Source organism: Microtus pennsylvanicus, chromosome 16 (assembly GCF_037038515.1).
Source record: "Microtus pennsylvanicus isolate mMicPen1 chromosome 16, mMicPen1.hap1, whole genome shotgun sequence".
Lineage (NCBI taxonomy): Eukaryota > Metazoa > Chordata > Mammalia > Rodentia > Cricetidae > Microtus > Microtus pennsylvanicus.
Window position 1 is genome coordinate 28,280,235 of NC_134594.1, and position 13,155 is coordinate 28,293,389.

The 13,155-nt window shown below is 34.0% G+C and overlaps 1 protein-coding gene across 3 annotated transcripts in view; it reads right to left on the bottom strand.

Moving 5' to 3' along the window:
• The window catches only part of Nbea (neurobeachin), a 492,297-nt gene that overhangs the window by 386,233 nt on the left and 92,909 nt on the right, over positions 1-13,155 (bottom strand). For all 3 annotated transcript variants that reach the window (XM_075950839.1, XM_075950838.1, XM_075950840.1), the window contains exon 11: positions 4,452-4,560. In XM_075950839.1, the coding sequence (XP_075806954.1) occupies positions 4,452-4,560 (109 nt within the window). The remainder of the gene's footprint in view (positions 1-4,451; positions 4,561-13,155) is intronic.

The following is a 13,155-nucleotide window of genomic DNA, read 5'->3' on the forward strand; positions in this document are numbered from 1 at the left end:
AAAAAAAGGGGAAAGGAAGGCTATGTAACACATTAAATATATAGGTAAATATATTTGGAAATAGAATATGATATATTAGAAGAAACAACTGCAGTATCCACTCTGAAGTAACTAAACAGCAAATAATATCACTGAATTCTTTAAAAAGCAACTTATGCTGAATAAAACAGTATTTATCCAACAAGATATAATGGCTTAGCAGAAATTTTTACTTTATTGCAAAAAACATTCAATACATAAAAACATGCATTGTTATATGTTACATAACTGTGGGAATTATTTTAATTGGTAAACATGTATCATAAATAATTGAACCTTTGTACCAAGGTTCAATTCCTAAGAAACCAAAGGTGAGGTCCACCAACCTAACTAAATCACATTTATCTAATGTTGGGGGACAGGTGACAATTTATTTTATAGATTCAACATCAAACTCTAGCATTTTCATTAGAGGGCAAGACCGAGGCTGACAGATCTACTACAAGAAAAGAACCATGTATGGATGCAAAATAGAAAACTTATCTTTCTACCTAGATGTGAGGGTATAGAGCAAAAACAGCTGTAGGATAAGGCAATCCTGGAGACAGCATAAAAGAGACATAGACAAACCTGGTGTCTGATACCATTTAAGACTTACATAATCAAGCCTAACACTGAATTAACTATTTAGATGGCTCTGTAACTTTTCTTTTCACTGTGTTTGAGAAATTTTCTTGCCTGTTGGTTTCCAGCTAAAAGTTTAACTAGTTTGATCCATCAGCAGGTTATTAATGGACAGAAAGCAAATGAAGTGGGGACATAGTTGTACAAATCAATATACTATTACTTTATTGAAGACATAAATCCACTCAAATACAACACTCTTCTGAGTTATACTAAATAATAATTCTTGCCATTGTACAGACCTAGCCAATTCCCTAAATAAAGCTTGCAATTTACTTCTTAAATAGCCAGATACTAAATTTTTGTTAATAACTCAAGTTGGATGTTCTGTCAACTTCTTGCCATGATGAAGACTGATAAGTTATTGTTACCATTTGGATGTGAAGTATTGTCCATTCTCCTAGCTGGGAACACTATTATAAAAGCACTATTATAAAAACTGGGAGCAATAGTATAAAAGGCATTAGAAAGGTCACAAAAAAGCATCTAACTATAAGTAGTCACTACAGGTAAGCCCTACAAAGATGCAAAGGATTCAGATACATGCAGAAGAAAAGTAACAGAAGAGTGAAGCAAAAGGCCAGCATGGGCATGTACACATTTACTGCTAGGAGAAAGGCAAAGAGGGATGATACAGTGAAATCAAAGAGAAGGGTAAAATATGTCAGAGGTATGAGATTAACAATTCAGTCAAATAAGAAGTAAGATCATTTAAATAAGTAATGTGAGTGTAAGACAGACTATGTAAATATCCTGGTCAGTTTTAGCCATCACCCTGAAACAGCCTAGAGTCATAGGAAAGTAGTCTCAATTGATGCCTGCCAATATGATTCTTCCCTGTGGACATGCCCATGGGAAATTATGGTGACTTTTAATTGGTACAGGAGGTCCCAGCTCACTGTGAGTGGCACCATTACCTGGGCAGGTAGTCCTAGGCTATAAAGAAGGCTAGGCAAGCATGAGTCTAAGCCATCCACCTAGCCAACCTAGCATGTATTCTTTTTTTCATGGTTTCTGCTTCAAGTTCCTGCCTGAGTTCCTGCCCTCACTGACTCAATGGTAGGCAGGAACCCTAAAGTGAAAATAAGCCCCTTTCTTCCTTAACTTTCTTTTGTTCACTATTTTATCACAGCAACAGATATAAAACCAGAAAAGTAACTAATGTGGAAAAAGGATGATGCTGGGACTAAAATGATATCCATTCATGGTAAAAAGAGTAAGGAGTAGGAAATAGCAATACTCTTAATTTTAAAGATGTATTTATTGCATTTTTGTGTAACTGGTTTGTCTACATGTATATATGTATACCACATGTATGCCCAGTGATCAATAAGTCAGAAGAGGGCTTTTGGGTCCCCTAGAACTGGAATTATGGGTGATTACAGACCACCATCTAGGTACTAAGAACTTAACCTGGGGCTTCTGCAAAAGAACTAAGTGTTCTTAACCAATAAGATATCTCTCTAGTCCCTGATATTGGATACATTCTGATGGCTAAAATAATTATTGAGTGTTTGGGTTTAGTGTGGGAAAAACCATAGTCAAAATGGATTAAAGTATTAGGTTTAGCTAAATGATTACAGCATTAAATAAGATAAAAAAGGACAATAGAACACATGAGAGAAAAAGCAGACTCAATATTTTGGCTAGTGGAATTTGTGCAGAAGAGTGGACATCATAGTGGGACTTGAATGGAAGAGACATGAGAATAATAAGTATCTAAAATTAAAGAAACCAAATGGATGATCTTAATTGAATGACTTACAGAAGAAAAGGTTTTCAAGAAGAAGACCAGCAGGTGAACACAGACTTAAGAGTAAAGGTAGGAATAAAAAACTGCAAGAACAGGAAATAGAGAAACTGACACAAAATTGAAATAAGGCATTGTTGGAATGTAATGTTGTAGCTGTTATCAAAGTGAAGAAAATCTAAATAAGCAAGCATCAAAACAAGGTCTGAGAAGGAAAGGTTTCAGCAATATGAATGCAAGTATGGTGATTATCTTACTGGAACAACAACATATTTACAAGTAAATGGAAGTTTTCTATTTGGAGATTAATGACTATGGTTAACAAAGTAAGAAACAAATTAGAATTTCCTAAGATCAAACAGAAAAAAAATCTAAAAGATCAAAATGATTATGACAAACAAAAATTTAAAACTAAACAATACTTCAATTGGGTTTTGAAAAGCCTATATAATTACAATTATATTTTATTATTAGTAATTATAATTATTAAATGCACTGTCCATGAGATCAGTAATAAGAGTTGCCTATCATTCAACTTCTAGTCAACCCTGCAGCAGAAGTCTCAGATAGTACAATAAAGCAACAAGAAAAACAGAGACAGTTATCAGAAAAGAAATTAAGTCATCAGTTTTGGATATTACTTTTACAAACAAAATAAAGCATCTACAAAGGTCTATAATAAATGAAGGAGTAGCAATAGCAATACAAGTTTGGACTAATCAGTAATTGTATTTCTATATTCGTGACAAGTCAAAAACTAAACACATGATTAAGACATGAAATAACATGTTTGATAGGAATAAATCCATCAAAAAACAGGTAATTTTCTACACACAAAAAAAGAAGGCATCGTAAAGAATTAAAAAGATGAAATGAATATGTGAAGGGTTTAATAAGAAGATCACTATAACAAAATCAAACTGCTTGTTTGGTGAGAAATGGTAAGTTGATATATGTGAAACTACAAAGACAAAGGAGTTAGGCAATCTTAAAGAGTAATAAGGACTGCATTATCAGCTACTAAAATGTACCAAGAAACTATACGAAAGTTGTGTAGTGCCTAAAAAATCAGAAAACAAAATCTTACTCCTAAGGTCCCTGTTTTACTGTTTTGTAGCATAGCAGAAAACTATCTTTTCAAATAAACGGATTAGCTGGATACGAGTACTTGTACTCAAGAATGTTGTTATATTCCAGTAAATTCACTGTAGACAAAGCAGTATAAGTCAGCTGGACTGTTACCAAAAAAAGCATGGGATAAAACTGGACTCTCGGAACGTGGCGAACAATGAGGGCTGATAAGACGCCAAGGACAATGGCACGCGGTTTTGATCCTATGCATTGTGCTGGCTTGGTGGGAGCCTAGCCAGTCTGGATGGATGTTCACCTTCCTAGATATGGACGGAGGGGGGAGGACCTAGGACTTACCACAGGGCAGGGAACCCTGACTGCTCTTTGGACTGGAGAGGAAGGGGGAGAGGAGTGGGGGGAAGGGGAGAGGGGTGGGAGCAGGGGGAGAAGAGTGGGAGGAGGGGGAGGGAAATGGGAGGCTGGGAGGAGGTGGAAATTTGTTTTTTTTTCTTTTCTTTATTCTCCTTTTATCAATAATATATATATATATATAAAAGAATGCATTGAATTTACCTAATATACTAAAATCTTAGCTTAGCACATGCTCACACTTCAAAACTTGCCTTTTCCCCTCATAACTATTGGTCACTGAAAGTTGTAACTTGTGGTCATTCTTTGTAGCACTAGGATGAGGAAAATCCCAGACTAATCTCAAACTTATTATGGTCTTGCCTCAGTTTCCCTAGGCTTGGGAGAGAATTTGTCTCCAGTTTCTACTTTTATTCACAATTTCTTAATTTGATGTCAATGCTTACATTCAAAGAATAATATAAAATGTTCTTTAATTATCACACAGTATTACCACTGAAAGATCAAAGGGTAACTAAGGAAATATGATTAGAGATTGTCAACTGTTCCAGTGGCAGAAGCTACATACAAAAGCCATCAACACATATGTATCACTTACCTTTTCAAGTAAGTAGCCGATGACTAAAAAGCCTTTTCCACCCAGCATCTGTTCTTGCATGGCTACTGAACTTTTAAGTAGTTCAACGAGGAATGCCAAAAGAGTAGCACTGTGTGTAAAGTACAAATAATTTCATTTTGTAGCCATTAAATATTTATTATAAACAAAGTGCTCCATTTGTTATGCCAAAGAATAAGAAACATTCAAATTAATTTCTATTTTGTTAAAAAATATTATAGGGCTTTTAATACACAAATATGTAGTGGGAGAGAATTTGCTTCCCACAAGCAGGAGAAGATGCGATTAGTTTTATCCTTCAAAAGAATAACAGTAAACTAAAAAATAACTATATAATTTATATCTCAGTTAAACATAAAAAGCGTCTATACATATATTAAAAACAAATTCCTACTTTAAGTGAACCTGGCAAAAGAAACATATCACTATTCTACAATATATACCCTATCATAATATTGTATTTAAAAACAGGCTATAAACTTTTAATATGCACAGGAAATTGTTTGTGAAGAAGATGCTTGGTGTTAAACTAACTTATTTTAGAACTACTGTTTATAAACAAGCACCTGCTTTATATATAAAGGTCAGCCAGAGAAATTTCAAACACCACTGACGTCCACGCATGCCCTCAGAAAAATTCATGAGAGCAAAGTAAAGACCCATATATTATAGAAATGAGAAACTGCTAAAATTAATTAATTACACAATACTCACAAACATATAAAATCAGATAATGGTAGGTACCAGACAATGAAAAGCACTTGGTATATACACTGAATGAATAAATGAGGAAATAAAAGAAAAGTGATTGCAATGAATTAAGCTTTGATAATGTATTTCTTCATAAGTTAGAGATATATTTTCAACCAGCATAAAACATGAATGAAAATATACACCTTTCATTATGTGTGTTTAATGCAGTTATAAGTTATAAGAAATTGCCATATACTAGACCTTATCAGGAACTGAACTGACATCTATCTGAAACGTTTTATAATATGCCTTATGTCGCCTATTTATAAAGAAACACAGCAGTACTCATTCTTAAAAATATTTAAGAAAATTTGATAAAGAGTAAAGATTATTAAAGAAATCTAATTAACTGGGTTTTGACTTACTTTAGCTCTCCTGGTTTCAATAGTATTGACAACACACTTCTCCAGTAATTTGAATTATTTATATTTATTTATTTATTGGTTAGAATAAAAAAATCTCATAACTATGAGTAACAACAAAATGATCATTACCATTATTATAAAATTGATGATTAAACAAACTACTTGATATTCTGAAAAACATACTACCCAGAAAGAAAGTACTTCATCACAGTAAATAAAAACTCAATCACATTAGCTAGTTCTACATCCTTAAACCACACACACACAAAAATGAAAGTTAGTATTACCAACCAGTGATAGTCTTTTTACTTTGTCCTTGAGCTAAAGGTACTTATTTATAAGAAAAACACACTAGAAAGGACTCCCTTGGGATTCTGCAAAGAAGCTATTAAGCAATCTAGTTGATTTTAAATGAATTGGGACACTAGTCAAGTCCACTCACAAATAACTGCTTAAGTCTTCTATTACATATAACACTTCTGTTTAAATGTTGGAAAATAAAGAAAGCTACTGCATAGACAGTCCACAATTTTCAAACCTATTCATTGAATTTCACACACATGAGTTAGGGAAGTGGGTTCCTAAGCATCAGAACTGTCAAAAGGGAAGACTCAAGTCTGCCTCACAACGGTCCCTATAATACATTAAGGAAAGATTCTTTGAGAAAGTCACACACATATGCACATAAAATTACAAAGATGCTGTGAACTTTTATAAGCCTTTTATGTCACAAAGCTATCCATCTGCAGTCATGAAATGCATGAACTCACACTATAAAAACAGTGGCACTCCAGTGCAGAAGCAGAAAATACACTTGTTATAGTTCCAAAATCTAAACACAAGATCATGCTGTCCATAAAACACTGATTCCACTTTGGTATTACCCATGACAATGGAAAACTCAAATGCATTTACTAACTGAAGTATTTTTAATTTATACCTAAGAACAAATGCAATAATAGTTCCACATCTTTTTTAAAAAATTTTAAAGTAAGGTATTTTTGACATGATGGACTTAATAGTAAATAGATGGCCATCTTCGAAGATGTACAGTTTCAAACATAATTTAACAAACTTACCAGTAACTAAAATGCATCGGTTTGCTGCAGGGCTCACAATAAACTTGCAAAATTCTGTGTACTGCCATACAAAATTTCTCTCCATTCTTGCCTATTTTCAACTCCCCTAGATATAAAGGCAAATATAAAGGATACTTCAGCCCATTCCTATATCTCCTGCATTCCACTTCCTGTCTAGAACATCAGTTCATGTGTAGAGGGTCTAAACATATACCCTAAGCCAATAGGCAAGCAGCTCTGTCAGCCAAAACTAAGACAACATAAAACATGCTGTACAAAGTACAGCTTCAGCCAGTCAGAGACACTTAGAGGATTCCTTGGTAGACTAGCGGGTATTAATTTTTATGCAGTGATATAAAACTGCTAACCTTTTCAGTTAAAAGTATAATGTATTTTTTGTAAGTAACAAACCTACTTTAGGAATGGATGGGGATTTGAAATCCTGCTCCTTTGAAGAACAATAACACCAATAATTTACTGGGGCTTTTTCTCCTGAAAACTTAATTATATATTCCAGTTCTTAATAAGCCTTAATTAAGTTAGTAAATAACATTCACATCATTACCTATGATACTAAATGTCAAGGGGTGGAAGAGGTAGCATGATACCAACAACAAGTCAGGATAATTGTTGCCAAAGCCTGCTAACCATCTTAGTAGAGAATAATTCAACAGTTGTGAACAACATAGGAGAATATTTAGTTGGTATATATAATAATTTTAAATGAAAATATATACACTATATTTTCATTCTATTAAAATATATGTGAATGCAAGATTGACTTATTTTCAGTGTTTTTTCCACTTAGTGTTTCAAAATAACTAATGTAGACTATTCATTGATGGAATCAAGAAGTTTTAATATCTTTGGGTACTTCTGATGTTCAGATACACATGACATTGCAAAGATATGCCTCCCTTGTAAATAAAGTGAGAAAGGATGAATAGATAATCTATGAACATTTCTAAAGCCTTCTAATATAAAAATAAAATCCGAATATTTGACTCTTATATTAAAACAAACAAGCTATAACTCAGTTGGCTTTCAAAATAAACATCTTTTTATTAAATAGAATGTAATGAAACTATGCAAAACTAAAAAAATTTTACTGAGACCCAATACCTCTTTCTCCAATTTTAAAATGATATATTTGATATCTTAAAAAATCTATAGCAAAATTAGTGTCAAATTAGATTCAAAAGTAAATTAAGCCCAAATAAGATTTAAGATATCCTTAAAGTCTTTTGAAAAGTTCAGTTTTCATCTCTTTAAGCAGCCTAATGTTAAAATACACTAATATCTTTCAAAGATTATTAAAATCATATAAAATACCTACTACACCACAGATTATGTGTTATTTTGTGACTCCCAAGCAAAGAGGATTAATCTGTGTGGGATGCAAAGAAAGTTCAAGGCTGATCTAAGAAACTCCGTGAGACCTTGGCATAAACTTAAAACGGGGTAGGGGAAGTGGTCCAGGCATATGGAGAAATGCTTGCCTAGAATGTGTAAGTCAATAGATCTGATCCCAGTACTTTAAAAGGGTTTTTTTAAAAAAAAAAATTAAAAATTAAAATTTCAGAAGAGTTAACCTCCTTCACAGTTCAAAATGAGAAAGGCCCAATCCAAGTTTCTAACTGCAAGTCCAGTTAGCAGTTTTTGAACATGGTGCTCCTAAAAACATCACTTCAAAGTTATGCAAGGAAACACTGTCGTGGGCAATCCCACCTTACTCGGTATGCACAAAAGCTTCACACCAAAGGAAACTGCTTAAAGGATACAGCAAATGCAGCACTGGTAAAAGAAAGGACAGACAGAAAGCATGGGGTATCTCTTGGGTATATTTTTTACTATATAATCTCTTGTTAATTTCAATGTTTTCTTTCTGATAATTTAAACATGAAAATACTTAAAAGAGATTTGCAGAGGCATTTTACAACTCAAGTCACTAAGCATTAATATCTTCCTGTTATAGGTTGTAACTTTATATTTCAATATCCTATATCCGACAGATACAAAAAAAAACTTCAAAGTCTAAAATTTTACTATTGAGATGTACCAATGAAAGAAACAAAAATGTTAAATGTATACATTGCCTGGAGAGATGGCGCATCAGTGAAGAGCACTGGCTGCTCTTGCAGAGGACCATGGTTTGGTTCCCAGCACCTATATGGTGGCTTATTTGTATCTCCAATTCCAGGGGATCTGGTGCTCTCTTCTGGCCTCCACGGGGCACCCACAAATTAAAATGTCCTTGTGCTCACCCTTCTGCTTTGGACTCACACCACCTCAACACCTGTAATGTAGCAAGAATGCTTCTCTGTCACTACAGCTCTGACTTCTTAAGAAAGCCATGTAAGTGGAGTAAATACGTGAACTTCCAAGGTTCCCCTGTAGACTTCCATATATTATCCAAATTTGAGATTCAACCTGACAAATACATATTTCAGATAATTTTTTTAATTGTTAAATACTTCACGGTAGAAATTGATGAATCACTTTGGACATCCATTCATCTCAAGAGAGCACTAGGCTTATAGCATGGTAGTGTGAATGAATAAGGCTACTATAAAAATAAATAGGAATGTGTGAGTGAGCAGTTTCCATTCTTTTCTCATAAATAATACCAAAGAGCAGGAGAATAAAATATGTATGCATATGGCTGGCTTTATACATAACTGCCAAACTATATTCCAAACATGCTGTACCATTTGGCAATACCACTAATACTGGGTTTCTGCTGTGTGTGGCACATTGCTGCCAGTGCTGGCAGCAAGTTTTTTTTTTTTATTATTATTTTATTTTTTTTGGCTTTGGTTTTAGTTTATTTAGCCAGTCTTCTAGGTGTACAATGGCTATCTAATAGTGATAGCTTCCAACAGCTAATTCTGTTGAAAACCTTCTTGAGCTACTCTGACACATTCATTTTACTAATGTGTCTGCTTAGGTGAGATTTCTTTGACTATTTTTAATTGGATTATTTTTTTATATTTGAGGAATAACAGTGGTTTATATACAATTGGAAGAACTCTTCTTCAAATAAGACATGGGCTATTATCTTATTTCAATCTGTAGCATGTCTTTTCATTTCATTTTTTATTGTCTGAGAATTCAATACATTGATCAAGTTCTTCCCCTCCTACAGTTCACCCAAAATTTCATGTGTTCTTTGTCTTAAATCCAGCAAGTCTACTTAGTGCTACCAGTATGTGCATTAGTGTGGAACTATCTACTGAAGCATGGGTCGTCTCTTGGGGTAAAAAACACCTCCAACAAAGGTATCCCATTTTTCATACCATGGTTTTTATAAGACAGTTATGGTGTCTGGGAAAGGCACTGCTCCCTCATTATAGGGTAATTCCATTTAAACTTTCAAAAATATATGCACACATTTTAGGAAGCTCTAAAAAGTTAAGCTTTTTCAAATTGGTACTGTCACTATAGAAACAGGCTAGGAGATTCCTTAAAAAGCTAGTACCAGATCTACCATATTGTTATCATCAATACCAATGTAGTTGTTTGAATAAGAATAATCCCCATATGTTCATATATTTGAATGTTTAGTGGGAAATGAAAGGGATTAGAAGGTGTAGCCTTGTTGGATGAAGTTTGTCACTGGGGGTAGCTTTTAAATGCTCAAGTCAGGCACAATGTCATTTTCGTTCTGCTGCCTGCAGATCAGGATGTAGAACTCTCAGCTACTTCTCCAGCACCAGATCTGCTTGCATGCTGCCAAGCTTGCTATTATGATGATAATGGACTAAATCTCTTAAACTGTAAACAAGATCCAATAAAATGCTTTCTAAGAATTGTAGCGGTAGTAATGTCTCTTCACAGCAATAAAATACAGACTAAAACAACCACCTTGGGCATATACTCAATAAAACTAGAGATGCTAGTTCACCTACATTCACAATCCTTAGGAAATGGAAATAGTATACATGTCCATCAACTAATGAATGGATTGAAAGTGTGGTTCATTTACACAACGGTCTATTATTCAGCTGTTTAAGGAAAATAAAATTACTATATTTGCAGGTAAATGGAGTGATCCAAAAAACATGATGCTGAGTAAGGTAACCCAGATTTGCAAAGACAAATGCTGTAGTTCTTTCCCATGTGCAGAGACTGGTTTTGAAATATATGTTTAAACTGGAAAACCGGTAGGGGATGGGTGGCTCTCAAGGGATGGGAGAGAGAATGCAAGTGGTCTCAAAGGGGCCTGAGGAATAACAGAAGAAGAGTTAAATTAGAGGAGGGAGGGTGGAGGAGGGAGCGTTACCACGAAAGGTATTTTATCGCATTTTATCCAGAGCAGAAATATTGATTTTGATGATACCGTGTGAATATTTTCTTTCATGAATTAGCTTTGGTGTCATATCTAAAGAAGACTTTGTCTAGCCTGTTACAAAGATGTCCTCTTTAGCAGTTTCATGTTCTATATTTTAGCTTTTGTTTTTTTTAAAAAAAGTAAATTTTACTTGAGATACATTATTTATCTTTGATTGATGATTTGGGCATATGACTATTTTCCTGCCATTATTTAAAAGTGTGCTCGCACCTTTATCAAAAACAAAACAAAACAAAAAACTCCAAGTGTTTAATTGTGCTCCTCATTGTAGCTTTACAGTAAGTCCCAAAGTCAGCTAATTAAAACTCCCTCAATCTCACTGTGTTGCAAATGTAGTTTAAGCACTCCCACATAAGTCTTAGAGTCATCTTGTTCACCAATGGCTGGTGTTCTAGTAAATTTGTATAACAACTTAAGGATGTTTTTAATATATTTAATGTCCCTATCCAGGAAAGTTCCATAACTTTCCACTTACTTAAATATTAAATTTTATTTAATTTGCAATTTTCAGCACAAAAATTCTGTATGTCTTATGTAATTTATGCTTAAACATTTAAATTTTTTTAAATATTCTTTTAAAAATCTGTGTGTGCATGCCTGACTCCGCATCTGCCTGCCTACCTTTCTTAGTATGTGTATAAGCATGGTTGCGCAGGTACATACAGAGAACAGAGGCACTAGTTCCCTTCATTGGAGGTACACATGGATGTTAACCACTTTATGCAGGAACCAATCATAGGCTCTCAGGTTCCCTGCAAGAGCAGTATGTCTTCCTAAACACTAAGCTATCTCTTTAGCCTCTGAAACCACTCTTGAAAGTATTGTTTTAATTAGGTGTTGTACGGCACATTGTTAGATGCAGAGAAAAACAGTTTATATCATTTCAGAATATTTGAACTTACATATGCTAAAGAGTGTAAAACTACTAAACTTGGACTTTCACGTGTGTCAATTTCATGGAAATTGTAGGCTCACAGTAAGGAATTCTCCGCTTTCTATTTGCTCACTGACACTTTACTTCTCTTATCAAAAAAACTGACATTTTTGTTTCGGCTCTTTTATATTTTTCTCTAACTCTTCCCATATCCAGAGCTACAAGTAGAAAAACTGAGACAATAAAAAATAAAAATTAATAAGAAAAAAAACAGGGTTGATTTGTCTCACTCATCAAAGGGAAAGATGCCCCTCCATCATGTTTGGCTGTTATAGTTTACTCACTCCACTGTGTACTTTTGAGGGCTTTCAAATAGATAATCAATGAATTTTGCCATAAAAGAATTTTTTCTCATACTGAGAGAAAGAAACAGATGGAATATGCTGACTACAGGAAATTTTAAAACTTACTAATTTAACTTAATCCTCACACTAACATTGAATGTAGTTCACTATCTTGTAGTTTTTGCATGCTAATGTGAAAGACCAGTGATAAACAGTACACCAGTTAATTAAATTTATATAGTGTTACAGTGTCAACTGTCTTCAAATCCTTTCATAAAACTGAGCTGTAACTGTGATCAAGAACTATGGCAATTCACAAAATTAACCAGATAAGAAATCAGTATGACAGAGATACCGTAGGTTATTATTAATTCCCATCTTAGCTTCCTTCACTATATATAGACAGACTTTAATTCCTAGTTCCATTATGATTTAGTCATGTGTCTAAATCAACAAATGAGAGCAGAATTCTCTAGCAGGATACAAAGGTAAAGAGCTCATGTGTAATTCTTTAATCTCTTTCTTCTAAAAATAAATACTAGCTCCTCTGCAATATGAGAGTGATACTTAAAATTAAATCCCTGAGTGAACTGTATCTGTCCATGTTAACAATATATCTTTCTTAAAGCCACCAAATTTCATGTATAATTTGATGATGTGGGATTCCCCTCTGTATGCTGTGAATACCACTGGTTAATAAAGAAGCTGTTTTGGGCTTGTGATAGGGTAAAGCAGAGCTAGGCAGGGAAAACTAAACTGAATGCTGGGAGAAAGGAGGCAAAGTCAGGAGAAGCCATGTAGCCCTGCTGGAGACAGAAGCAGGAACTTTACCCAGTAAGCTACGTGAATGCTGACTCATGAGAACAATGTTCAAATATTATTGTTTCCCCACACAATTCCAAAATCTTTTTTTTTGCTTC